The sequence below is a fragment of the Mus pahari genome, chromosome 18 (assembly GCF_900095145.1).
Source record: "Mus pahari chromosome 18, PAHARI_EIJ_v1.1, whole genome shotgun sequence".
In the NCBI taxonomy this organism is placed as follows: Eukaryota; Metazoa; Chordata; class Mammalia; order Rodentia; family Muridae; genus Mus; species Mus pahari.
Window position 1 is genome coordinate 25541613 of NC_034607.1, and position 13389 is coordinate 25555001.

The 13389-nt window shown below is 38.2% G+C and overlaps 1 protein-coding gene across 2 annotated transcripts in view; it reads left to right on the top strand.

Annotated features, from left to right (window-relative positions):
* The window catches only part of LOC110335694 (contactin-associated protein like 5-3), a 514066-nt gene that overhangs the window by 410188 nt on the left and 90489 nt on the right, over positions 1-13389 (top strand). For both annotated transcript variants that reach the window (XM_029531381.1, XM_021217999.1), the window contains 2 exons: positions 929-1147; positions 11351-11590. In XM_029531381.1, the coding sequence (XP_029387241.1) occupies positions 929-1147; positions 11351-11590 (459 nt within the window). The remainder of the gene's footprint in view (positions 1-928; positions 1148-11350; positions 11591-13389) is intronic.

Below are 13389 nucleotides of genomic sequence, written 5' to 3' on the forward strand. Positions count from 1 at the left end.
CACTGTGACTATTATCATTACCACTATTACTGGCACCATCAGCGCCTTTAGCGTCACAACTACCAACATTAGCATCCATCCTCACCATTATTGTATTGGTCATTTGTCTTATGGCTAAAAGTAAATACCTGACAAGAACAACTTAAGGAATAAGGGTTTCATTATGTAGGGTCCTAGTTTCAGGGTACAGTTCATCATAGTGGGGAAAGCAGAAAGACAAGAACTTGAGGTAGCAGATTACATTACATACGCTGTCAGGAAACAGAAAGTCGTGAATGCTACTGTACAACTCACTTTCCTTTTTGTATTTAGTTCAGGATTCCAACCCAGAGAATGGTGTTACTCACATTTAGGTGGTCTTCTGTCTTCAACTCAATCTATATAAACCCTCACTAAATACCATGGCCGGTGATACTGCTGTTCTAAAGTCAAAGGCCTCCTCTCTACAGGTTAGAGATGCATAGCTAACCCAATGTGTACAGTAAGAGAAAGGCAGAGCCAGGGTAGCCCAAGGAACCCAAAGTTTCAGCAGAGCTTCAGACAGGCAGAGACGCCCTAGGTCCCTGCTCTATGAAACAATTAGGAACCACTGGAGAAAGAAGGGCATGGAGCACATATATTTTTAGTCTTTAGAGTTTGATACTGCTGATGGTGATTCAGTGTTACAGGACTCCAGAAATGTCCTCTCCACATTGATGGAGAAATATAATCTCTTTCAATAAACATTTTAAATATTCTTGTGCCTGTAACACACTGACAATGGCCTATATCTTTCTTTCTTTCTTTCTTTCTTTCTTTCTTTCTTTCTTTCTTTCTTTCTTTCTTTCTTTCTTTCTTTCTTTTCTTTTCTTTTCTTTTCTTTTCTTTCTTTTTCTTTTTCATTTTTTTCTTTTTTTTAATTATTATTATTATTTTTTTTTTGCTGCAGCTCCTTCTGAGGTCATACTTGCCATTGATGTTGGGAATGGGCCCATTGAGCTCCTCGTCCAGTCTCCTTATCCTCTGAATGACAACCAATGGCATTATATCCGGGCTGAGAGAAACCTCAAGGAGACCTCATTGCAGGTGGACAACCTTCCACAGAGTGTGAGGGAGGCCTCAGAGGAAAGCCATTTCCAATTTCAGCTGAATAGCCAGTTGTTTGTAGGTAGGAGACATCATAGATCTTACTTTATACTAAATACCTACAAGATTGCTATGCACTCTAGCTCAAGAACAATTCCGAGTATTTTACAACTAGGAAATTATTAATATAGGGTGTTATTTTCTTGCTATGTTTAATTTTATGAATTGTTTAATTATAGCCTTATGGTCATCATAATAAACTTGTGCTACCCTTTCACAAATTTAGGGGCCGTCTCTGGCTATTTTGGTACCACTTCTCCTTATGTTTGTTGAGTGCGGACATGTATGGAGTTTTATAATTTTGACCATTGTAATAAAAGTTTACAATGTAGGCATAGATATTCAATTCATCACTTGTCTTAGTGATCCCTGACTCCTGATATCTATTGTTAAAAGTGTGATCAAATTATTTGACTAAACCAATTCAGCTTCAGTTTTAAGTAAGAAACATTGGGGAATATACTGGCTGGTTCTATGGCATACAACACAAGCTAGAATTGCTTGAAAGAGGGACTCTCAATTCAGAAAATGCCACCATCTGTTCGGCATGTACGTAATTCTATAGACCATGTGGTTAATTAGTGATTTATATTAGGGGAATGGAGGTGTATATCACTTTCAAATGGAGGAATACTAGGGTTTTGTATATGAACCACTGTGCCTGATGTATACAGTGCTTGTCATCAAACCCAGAGGCTCACATATAGGAGGCAAGCATTCGATCAAATGGGTTATAATCTAGCTTTGGCAATCTTGTAATATTAGGAATATTTTGATACTATATGAAAACATATCACCGAGGTAGGGTTGTTTTGATTTTGTACAGAGAAGCAGGTTGGTCTCTGAGCAAATGTCTTTCGTTGCTCATTTCCTCAATGGGACGAAGCGCTAGCACCGGTATATTCTGTAAAGAGGTAGCAAATGATAATAGTGGGAATGGATACATTCAGGAGTGGTCCCAGTTTGTTCTTTCATATATTCCCCCATATCTTCCTCTCTTTCCCTCCCTCATTTCTTCCATCAACAGTCATGGAGAAGCTAATTCTATTCATGCATCCTTCTCTGGTAGTAGGGATGAAAATATCAACTAGGAAATGTCACTGCTTTTTAAGGTGCTTGGTGCTTGTGTGTGTGTGTGTGTGTGTGTGTGTGTTTGTGTGTGTGTGTTCATCATGTATGTGAATGTGTATGAATGTGTGTATATAAGTGTGTGATGTGATCAGTATCTTAGATATGTTAGTTCAATTTTGAAAATAATATCAGTCTTTGTACTGTAACTTAGAAAACAATAATTTGATAAAAATGAGATACAGAGCTAATAAAGCAAAGCATTAAAATTCAAATTAGGGATTTAAATGTTGATATAGCAGAGCACTGTAAAAGCTTAGGGTATGTGCTTCTGTGTAAAAGTTGAAGTTGGATGCTTTGGCAGATCTGTAGATAAATTACAGATTAACCATTCTACATGTCTTCACCTTTGTTTTCTACCAACATCCACACTGTATAGCATGCCACAGCATACAACTCCTCCATTCCATATACATTTCTTTTGCTTTCTGTACATTTGCACAATTGTAAACTTTGAATCTGAAAATATAATCAATGAAAACATACTTGCTAAATTAAAAGATATACTTGAATATGAGGCCATCAGGTTTTCATTTCATCACCAGCCATATCCTCATTAACTTCACTTTATGGGTCCTTTACTTAATAACTCCTGTATGTAACATGATTTACTGCTGAAATTTTTAATATTTATTTTGCTGTCATAGTTCTACTTGAACATCATATTTTATTTCTTGGAGGAAGTTTGCTATTCATCAAGATTTAATATGGTCTTTTTAGTGGAATGAGTTAAAGTGTTTTGCAACTTCAAAAAGTATACTCCATGTGAAAATCTAATTGATCTTCAGGCAATATTTGTGAAGCTTTGTGGCTGAAGCAGGATCTCAAAGATTTTGTTTATGTGCTTATAGCTACCCAACTATCACAAGAACAGTGTAAACTTTGTTAACACATGAACTTTTTGCAAGTTAAAACCAGAGAGAGACAGCAGTATTTTGTATCAAATTTTCATCTTTTAAGTTGATCACAAATGCCATGAGTTGTTCAAACATGTGAATGGGACTGGAAGACATGCCTTGATAATGTTGTTGTACCTGAGGTCTGTCTAAGGAGCATGCCCACTTTTTTTATGCTTCTCTCTCCAGTGAGTCCTATCTTAGAAATTAGTGTGCTTTATCGAGTTTGTCTTGATGAAACTGAAAAGTAGAAAAAAAAAAAAGTGTTGTGGGAGGTCATCTTAGTCTGGTGCCTTATGTCACACGGTTTACTGTTCAGTGACAGGTTTAGTCTTATATTTTTCAAAACCTACTTTAATAAGTTTACTTAAATGTTTTCATCTCCATTCTAGCTCCCCATCCCTGCCAGAGGTAGTGGAAATGAAAGGTTAATAGGGAAAAGAAGAATGGGGACCTGTTTAGAAATACTCCTTGGGAATTAATAAAATCTGCATTGTTAGGATATTGTTTACATACTGATATGGATCTGCCTGTCCAGATACATTTAGCCATGGCAGAATTTTTAAATCAAAGTAGAGTGTCATGCAGAATATTGATCCTTAGTGCTCTACTGTGATCATGAATGCTTTCTGTGTGCCAGGCCCAGGTAGAATCTTATAAAATAGGATGTGCCTCCTGGCACTATCCTTGTTTCTCCAAGGTGACAATATGAAAAGTGCTGATTAATGTCTCATTCCCAGAATCAATAGTGTAACTCAACACTGTTTTGTCATCGTGATAGAAATATTCATAATATTGCTATACTGTCCAGTGCACTGACTTAGCCGAATACAAGAAATTTTATTGAATGTAGCCTTTAAGTACAATATGTACCTGAGGTATAATCTCTCCCTATTTGGACGGTTAACAGTTTCATTATTTCTGATTTGTTAGGGTGTAGGGGGGGGGGCTTTGAATGCATGTTTTCATATACATGAGCTAATTTGTATATGATTGTATATACAAATGTGTGCATGCATGTAGAGGACAGAGGGTAATATCAAGAACATTGCTTGAAAATTTTATACATTACCGAGCAAAGTTTGTAATTCAAGTAAAACTACTTGTTGAACCCATGATCTGGCTGGTATAGGTAGCTTACTTTCCCCCTTTCCCATTTTGTCTTTGTCTCCTGAGTGATGGGATTACAGATGGCTGCCATAATGAGCCTCTGAGCTGCTGTGAGAATGCTGGAGGTCTAAACTTTTGTTTGGACCATTGTGCTTTGAGTCAATTTTCTGGTTGAGATTTTGATAGACAAATAGTTGGCATAATGTCTCTGCTATTAAATGGAAATAAAGTTCGAGACTGACTGTTCAACTACATGAAGGCCTCATTCCCGAGTGTATAGAATAGCAAGGGGAAAGACTCACGCCTTCCTAGTTTGGTGTAGCATCTTTCCAGATATGGTGCAGTTGTCCAGTGAACACTTGTGAAGATAAGTCTGTGAGTCTCATTTCTGATGCTGCCTCCTTCTATTTCTTTCTTTCATGCAGGCACTTAAGGCAGTCAGTCAGGAAGCAGAATGAGATGCATACTGGTTCATAGGTCTCTCTCTCTCTCTCTCTCTCTCTCTCTCTCTCTCTCTCTCTCTCTCTCTCTCTCTNCCCACACCCCCCCCCCTTTTTCTTCAGTATAGGAAAGGAGCCAATGGAAATAGTGCTATACACATTTAGGATGGATCTTTCGACCTCAATTAACACAATCTAGAGCTCCTTCACATACATGTCAGAGACCTGTTTCCTCTGGAATTCTAGATCTGCACTCTCTACAGTTACAATTCATTATGACAGGAATAAAGCTTTTGTAGGCTATCATAGCTAATATAGTAAATAAATTGATGAATATTCAAAGATAGAAAAGAATAGGGAAGAAAAGAGTGGGACAAAGGAAGAAAAATAAAGAAGAGGGAGAAAGAGATACAATGACATGAAACATAGCAACAGAAAGACAATTAGTATACTAATTTTTGTTCAAACAACATCATATTTGGCCCATGCAGTGCTGGCGGCAAGGGAATTAAAAGGTATCATGGGAAAAGAGAGACTTCAGGGCTTCTGTAGGGATATAGATATAAAGGCAATTCACAAGAGACAATGGACATTTGTCATTTGGTTCTGTTGTATAAAAGAGAAGGTGAGTTTAGGGTCAACATGCAGGTATTCATTCTTTCTCTGCTTTTTTGTCTGTAGAGTGGGGGAGTTGCTACAAGTTCCTGCCTCTACTTTATCCAGAGATGGATTCTAATCTGGAATTGTAAACTGAAAAAGTCCTTTCTTTCTTGTTATTTTGTTGGGATATTTTATCACAGCAACTAGTTAAGAAACAAGTGAAATGACTAAGCAAAATGTTCATTTATTCATTGCTGAGACAAATTAAACAAAAATGCAAATTTTGGACTTTAGTTGCCTTTTGCCAGATGAAATTTGCAAATTTACCTCTAAAAATGAAATAGTAAGACATGAAGCAATAGACTAACATGACATACAACAGTATTTTTTTTTCCACTTTTCAGTTTCATCAAGACAAACTCAATAAAGCACAGTAATTTCTAAAGTGGGTCTCACCAGAGAGAGAAGCATAACAGAAGTAGGCATGCTTCTTAGATCTTGGCTAAAACTCTATCAAGTTGTCCCTCCAATCCCATCAATGTGCTTACAAAACTCACTACAATTTGATCAATGTAAATATTGGGTGACAAAAACCAGGCTTGAAATGAAGGCAGTACATTTTATGAGTTGATTTATACTCAGTCCAAGGAAAAACCATCCTAATGAACTCAACCTATACTGGGGCCAACTGAGACATACTACTCCAAATGGCTTCAAACTATACTATCCGACCAATGTAAGAGAGAAGCAGAAGAACGTGGATGCTCTTTGTTGTGTTACTAACCTCAATTACGCAGGATAATAGCTCAGCTCACAGATTCAGGGCTGGGAGTCCTCTGTAGTGTTGCCAGTCACCACATCTGGCTTCACTCTCAACACTTCCATGGAAAGTTTGTCTGACTCTTGACCATAACCAAGATGTTCATTCTGAAGTTCATTCCATCAGTGTGTGGAATGAAGAATAGCAACACTTCTTTCTTGACCATTGAGAGTTAGATGCACTTGGAATGTCCAGTATAACACGAGCATGCATGAAATGGCTATACTTACTGATAATGGAATTATTCTGATTCTTAAGGAACTTATAGATCAAGACTGAAACTTTAAAGAAAGGCTGTAACTACTGTAAGGATAATTTTCTAATTTTATAGTAAACTTTTATGTGAATTTCCCCCGAGAGATTTAAAAGTCTAACTCTATACTCTCCCAAGTTAGGGCAAAAATTAAAAACCAAATAAGCAATTGCACTCAAGTCTACCTTAGTGTGACAGTGAGTTTACTGTTTTCTATATGACAATGCATGGGGCATTGCTCATAGCAACATGACTGGGTCGAGTAGCTATCTCAATGACAGCTCATTTTGGTCTAGAAGACGACACACTAAAGCTGCATCTTCATATGCATCTTGGGTGAGTGTCTATAGTATATCCTGTTCTAACAATTGTTATTACTTACATAGCCTTTGGAAGGGGCTTGTGAATAGATTTTGAATAGAATAAACTTCATTTATGTCATTAATCTTTATAAACCACTCTAGGACGGAATGCTATAACCTGAAGAAATTGCTACTCAGCAACTGTACATACATCAAGACATAAATAACATAAAAGGAAATGTATTAGAGCTGGGCGTGGTGGTGCACACCTTTAATCCCAGCACTCGGGAGGCAGAGGCAAGCGGATTTCTGAGTTCGAGGCCAGCCTGGTCTACAAAGTGAGTTCCAGGACAGCCAGGGCTAAAAAAAGAAGAAAAAAAAAAAGGAAATGTTTTAGGATGACAAGCAGAAATATGTATATGCAGAGTCATCAATCTTGGTGGGATCTGGAGAGATGCCAGCAAGAAAGCAGGAACACTACCATCTGATTTATCAATGGAAGCCACACTAGAATTTTGAAAGTTTCTTTTTTTTCCTTTAAAAATTGTCAACTTTGAGATAGAAAATTGGCTCATCAGATGCAGATACTTGCTGCCAAACCTGACAGCTTGAGTTCAGTTCCCAGAACTCACATGGTAGAAGGAAAAAACTGACCCTTTCAACTCCTCTAAAATTATATTTACGTATGTCTCTCTGCATGTAATGTATATGTGCATTTGTGTTTGTTTTGGCACAGTGTATATGGAATGTGTAGTGGTTTGAATATGCTTTGCCCATGAGGGAGTGGCATTATTAGAAGCTGTATCCTAGTTGGAACAGGTGTGGCCCTGGTGGAGTAAGTGTGTCTCTGGAGGTGTGGGCTTTGAGACCCTTCTAGCTGCCTGGAAGTCAGTATTCTCCAGGCTGCAGTCTGATCAAGATGTAGAACTCTCAGCTCTTCCATCACCATGCCTGCCTAGATGATATCATGCATCTTATTCTTGATGATTTTGACTGAACATCTGAACCTGTAAGCTAGCCACAATTAAATTCTTTCTTTTAACAGATTTGCCATAGTCGTGGTGTCTTTTTGCAGCAATAAGAACCTAAAACACGTCTGTGTGTGTGTGTGTGTGTGTGTGTGTGTGTGTGTGTGTGTGTACATGAGTCTGTGCTGTCTCTCTGAGCCTGTACATGTATGTGCACATCTGTGCTCCTGTTGTCTCTGTGTGAATATATACATGCATGTGTAGATGTGTGCTTACTTGTGATCTAGTGTATTGTTTCTGCATGTGTACATACATGAAAGTGCACGTGTGTGCATGTTATAGTGATATGTATTCTTTTTAAATTATCCAACATTTAGGGTAGTCTGTACATTCTTTACAATAAAAATGATCTATTCTATGTAGTTTTCTCCTTTGTAAAAATAAAGTACAGACAGGTGAATGTGCAACTGTAGTTCACTTGTTAAGGTTGTCAGCATCTCAAAGTAGCATGAGTTTCTTGTCTGGGAAAAATCACTCTGAGTTTTCTCTGTCTCTACACTGAGAAGATATTTTTACCAGAAAAATCACCTCAGATGCCCTTTCTCCATTTATAAACTTGTTGACTAAGCCACACACAAGAAAACGTGCAATAGATCTTGGATTTGCCACCTCTGTTAGGAGAAAAAAAATGGCATTAATAAGATACATGAAGAATTATGCAAGTCCATGAAGTGGGGTGACTACCGAGGAAGAGCAACAGAACCAAGTGTTAGACTTTTTAAATCCAGCCCTTTATTGCACATAACCCAGAAGTGAAATAATGAGCCTTCCTTTGTGATCAGCTTGTAATGTACCATTGGTTTATCCTGTGGTTAATGGAAACTTAATCACTGAAACTGAAACAAACAAGAGTGCAACTGGGGTCTGGTCTCTTGGCCTACATTCTTATCAGAATTGGAAACAATCTCAAGTTTTGTCATTATTTCAGGTAAGAGACAGACCTTATGCCTTTGGAATTTTGTTGTTGTTGTTCTTTGGACTGAAAGGGTGGACATCACATGTGTGTTTACTGCTCTGGTAACTATGTGTTTCAGTTACATTTTGTTGCCATGAGTAGATACCATGATCAAGAAAATTAATTTGTACTAATGATTTTGTAAAGCTAGAGTTCATGACCATCAGGGTAGGGAGCATGGCAACAGCAAGGTAGTTATTCTGCCAATGCAATAGCCAAGAGCTTCTATATGGAAACATAATCATGAGGCAGAGAGAGCTAACAGTCTTGTGTACTTCAAAGCCAGTCTCAAGTGACACACATTCTCCTACAAGATCTTGCTTCCTAATTTTGCCAACAGTTTCACAACCTGGGGATCAAGTACACAAATTTAAGGTCAAGGAGGCTGTTTTCACTCAAGCTACCATTCCTAGGATGGATTAAGGAAGATGTATTTCTAACCATAATGCCATTTCTAACCATCTACACTGTTCGTTATTTTTTTTCATGTCACCCATTATGGTATCATTACTTCAATTTACAGATCTCCTTCCTCTCATGTATGCATGTGTCTTTTTGTCTCTGTGTGTACAGGTTTGGTATGTGGATGTACATGTAAGTTCATGGGATCACATGAAGAGCACCGCTTGTAAAGGTTTTAGAACAGTCCTTCTACACAGTTTCCAGTTCATTTAAGACAATGTTCTTCATTGGCCTGTAACATAATTATGTAGGCTAAGATACCTGGCCTGTGAACTTCCAGAAATCTGCCTATCTCTACCTCACATTTTACATCCCTAGGATTATAGGTATGCAGCAGATAATCTTGGTTATTCATTGTTTTTTAGGATCAAACTCATGTCCCCATTCTTGCACTTTACTGATTTACCCATCACCCCCATCCCGATTTACAAGTTCATTTTGCTTGTTGACATATTTCTTGTCTAAGAAAGCAAAGTTAATATGCCTATTCTATCTACCTTGATAAGCAAACACACACATCTAGTTATTTTGTAGAATAGTTGTTCTCAATCTTCCAAATGCTGTGCCTCTTTAATACAGATGCTCATGTTGTGCTGATAGCCAACCTCAAAATTATATTTCATTCTATTCCTATCTATAATTTCAGTACTGTTAGGGATCACAGTGTAAATATATGATATGCAGTATATCTGATATGCAACCCTACAGGTTGAAAACTGCTTTTACAAACAAAATTTTAACAGAGTTGTAGCATAGGGTGTTAAAGAGTAATGTGTCTCAGTCAAGACAGCCTATAGATACAAAAAGATCATTGCTTTGTAGGGTTTGCCCTCATATTTTTTTCCTGCTCCACCTTCTCATGATCTCTTTTCTCCTCCCTCCTCTTCTTTCTTATTTCATTAGTACTTTACCAAAAAAAAATATTTGTACACACTTGTATCTATGAGATGACCTAGAGCTTGAGAGTTCGATACTACTTTCCTGATTTCTAAAGCCAGAATGGTCATCTGCCTCTTGTGGGAGTCCCCAGAATTCTCAGCCCTGCTTATACACAGGCTAATTGGGTTTAGCTGTGCTTCTTGTCTCTCAACATACATACTCTCTTATATCAAGGAAGGGTTGGGTTTTCTATGTGAACAAAACTTTGAGAATCTTTCAATCCTCTCAGTGCCTGGTGGAATATATTGAAGCCCGTTCTGACCCTCTCTAGCTGTTGTCACACCTACAGGTCAGATTATAACCCAAGGCTAAATGGGAGTTGAGAAATATTATCTGCTACATAGTATTTTATGGATAAACACTAGGATCAGCAAGCAGATAATGCATACTGCACCTACTGATTCTTAGCAGTAGGTTAAGACTCAAGAGAAGACCAAGGGGACAATTGAAACTGAACACACACTATATATTCCATGATCTGCAGTAAGTTTTATTATAAACACATGGAAGCATCTTGTTCTTTCAGATGTAATAATAAATGGAATAGCTTAAACTTATACAATTCAGTCATCAATATGACTAGCCAGTGAGTGACATCATGTTGAACAACAACACCCATCTTTTCTTTTTCCCCAGAGCATAGTCCTGTACTATATAAGCACATGGGAATATGTTTCAATTTTGTCTCTGTGGTGTACCTAAAGGTTCTCTTTGAAAATTTGCCAGAATGGATAATCTGACTGCATCCCTTTTATTTCAGATGAAAGACACTATAGGCCACATAAAATTCTATATTTTACTCATGTACGGAGACCATGAACATGTAAAATTTGATTCTTAACATTTTAAGAAGAGATATGTCTCCCTCTCAGTCTCTCCTCTCAAGGCAATTTTTCTTTGAAACAGGGTCTCATGTATCCCAAGCTGGCTTTGAACATGCTATATAGCCAAACTTGACCTTCAACTTCTGATCCTCCTAACCTGGCATCTTGAATGCTGAGATTATTAATGTGCACTGGCATGCAGAGCTTATTCAGTGGTACTGGAAAATTTTAACTCAAGGCTCTCTAATCTCTTGACAATAGTGAAGGGGCATCATTTGTTTTTAGCTACAAAGGAAAGATGAAAAGCTGTGACCCCAGCAGACTCTCTCATTCTGTCCAGGGAGAGAGTTCATAGCAGAATATGGCCTGATTTCTGGGAAAGGGGGTAGTTAGAGATTCTGTAGTCTACCAGTTACATCTGTGTTACAGCTATAACACCTTGTTTTCCCTGTTGATTTTCACCATTAGGAGGAAAATCATCAAGACAAAAAGGCTTTTTTGGATGCATCCGTTCCTTACACTTGAATGGGCAGAATATAGACCTGGAAGAGAGAGCAAAGGTCACATCAGGAGTGAGACCTGGCTGTCCAGGTCACTGTAGCAGTTATGGAAGAAATTGCCAAAATGGGGGCAAGTGTGTGGAGAAGCATATTGGCTACTCATGTGACTGTACCAACTCACCATATGAAGGACCTTTCTGCCAGAAAGGTAAGATGAACATGCTTGCCACTAATAGCCAATGATCCTGTGCCATTAGGTAGCCCACACCATTGCTAATACAGGTAATGATTTAGTACCCATAGGCCATGTTTTAGCCAATGGTACCTGCCTTCAGGCAATTTACACCATGGTTCATATGAATGGCAATGTGGTACCCACATGGCATTTTCAAACCAATGTTCTCCATGCCCTCAATAACGTTCATATTTTGTGCTCTCAGCATGTTTTTCCATATTTAGACTCTGGTTAGCTCATCAACATAATCATATCCATATAGTGGGCCTATATACTTTCTGGCAATGCAGTTGTGCTTAGTCATAACTGAAAATGGTCATATCCACTTTGGGACAACTGAAGATTAGAAATGAATCATCTACTTGTGTTTAGTGACATATGTCTTATTTAGGGATTGCATTGCTGAGATGAGAAACGATGACCAAGGAAATACTTATGAAGGTTTTCTTACATGTTCAGAAATTCAATCCATTATCTTCAATGTGGGAAGCATGGCAGTGTCTAGGCAAGCATGGCACTGGAGAAAGAGCTGAGAGTTCTGCATTTTCTTCCAAAGGGAATCAGGAGAAGACTGTCCCTACTAGGCAGAGAGGGAAAGGGTCTTAAAGCCCACTCCCACAGTAACATACTTCTTCCAATAAAGCCGCATCTATCCCAACAAGGGTATGCCACCTAATACTGCCAATCCGTGGGTCAACAATACTCAAACCACCATACATACTAACATTTCAACTTCTAGCCCCTAACTAGAAAATGTATAAAAAGGACCACAGATTTGAGTGTAAAACACAGTATGCATGTACTTAAGCAACCTTTTTTTTATTAATACATTTCAATGTATAAAGATTTGTTCACTATAAACCTTATTAGTTGTTTTATTAACATTGCTTTTACTAACAAAAAAGGAAAATTGCTGAACACTCAATTTAAACAATATTCAACAACAATATTTAATATTAAAATGAAATAATTTAGCTGCTATAGGACTCAGCAATTCCACATGGATTTTTTCCAGTTCATTAAGAGACACTCATTTTTGTTGTGTGTCTGTGTATGTTTGTCTCTATGTCCATGTGCACACATATTCTATTCTTATGTATGAGGTATGTGCATGTGTGTGCAGTCCATAGGATAAAATGGGATTACATCATCATATAGATCTACCTATAGCATATAGTTTCTACTACTACACTTAAAGGACAGGCCAGACTGCCCTACCATCTGTAGCCCTGGTCCATGGATGAAAGACACAGACACACAGACACACAGACACACACACATTAACTTTTTTGTTAGTTATCTTCAATCTTTTTTACAGTCCAGTCATTATACCCCTCCTGGTCACCCTCCAAGAGTTCTTCATCCCATTCCTCTTTCCCCATCTCTAAGAACATATGCCCACACTCTGGCAGACTCCCCTCTCCCTGGATCATCAATTGAGGATTAGGTGCATCTTCTCTCACTGAGGCTAGACTAGTCAGTCCTCTGCTGTATCTGTGTCAAGGGCCTCATACCAACTGTGCCAGCTACTGGTGGCTCAGTGTCTGAGAGACTGCAGAGGTTTAGGTTAGTAGAAATTGATGGTCTTTCTATGGGGGGGTCACCCTCCTCCACAAATCAATCACATAAACTTATTTTTAATATGCCTTTTAGATCAATCAGCCATCATTGGGTAGAGAGGCCCCTTGGTCTTGCAAACTTTATATGACCCAGCACAAGGCAAGGCCTGGGCCAAGTAGTGGGAGTGGGTGGGTAGGGGAGCAGAGGTGGGG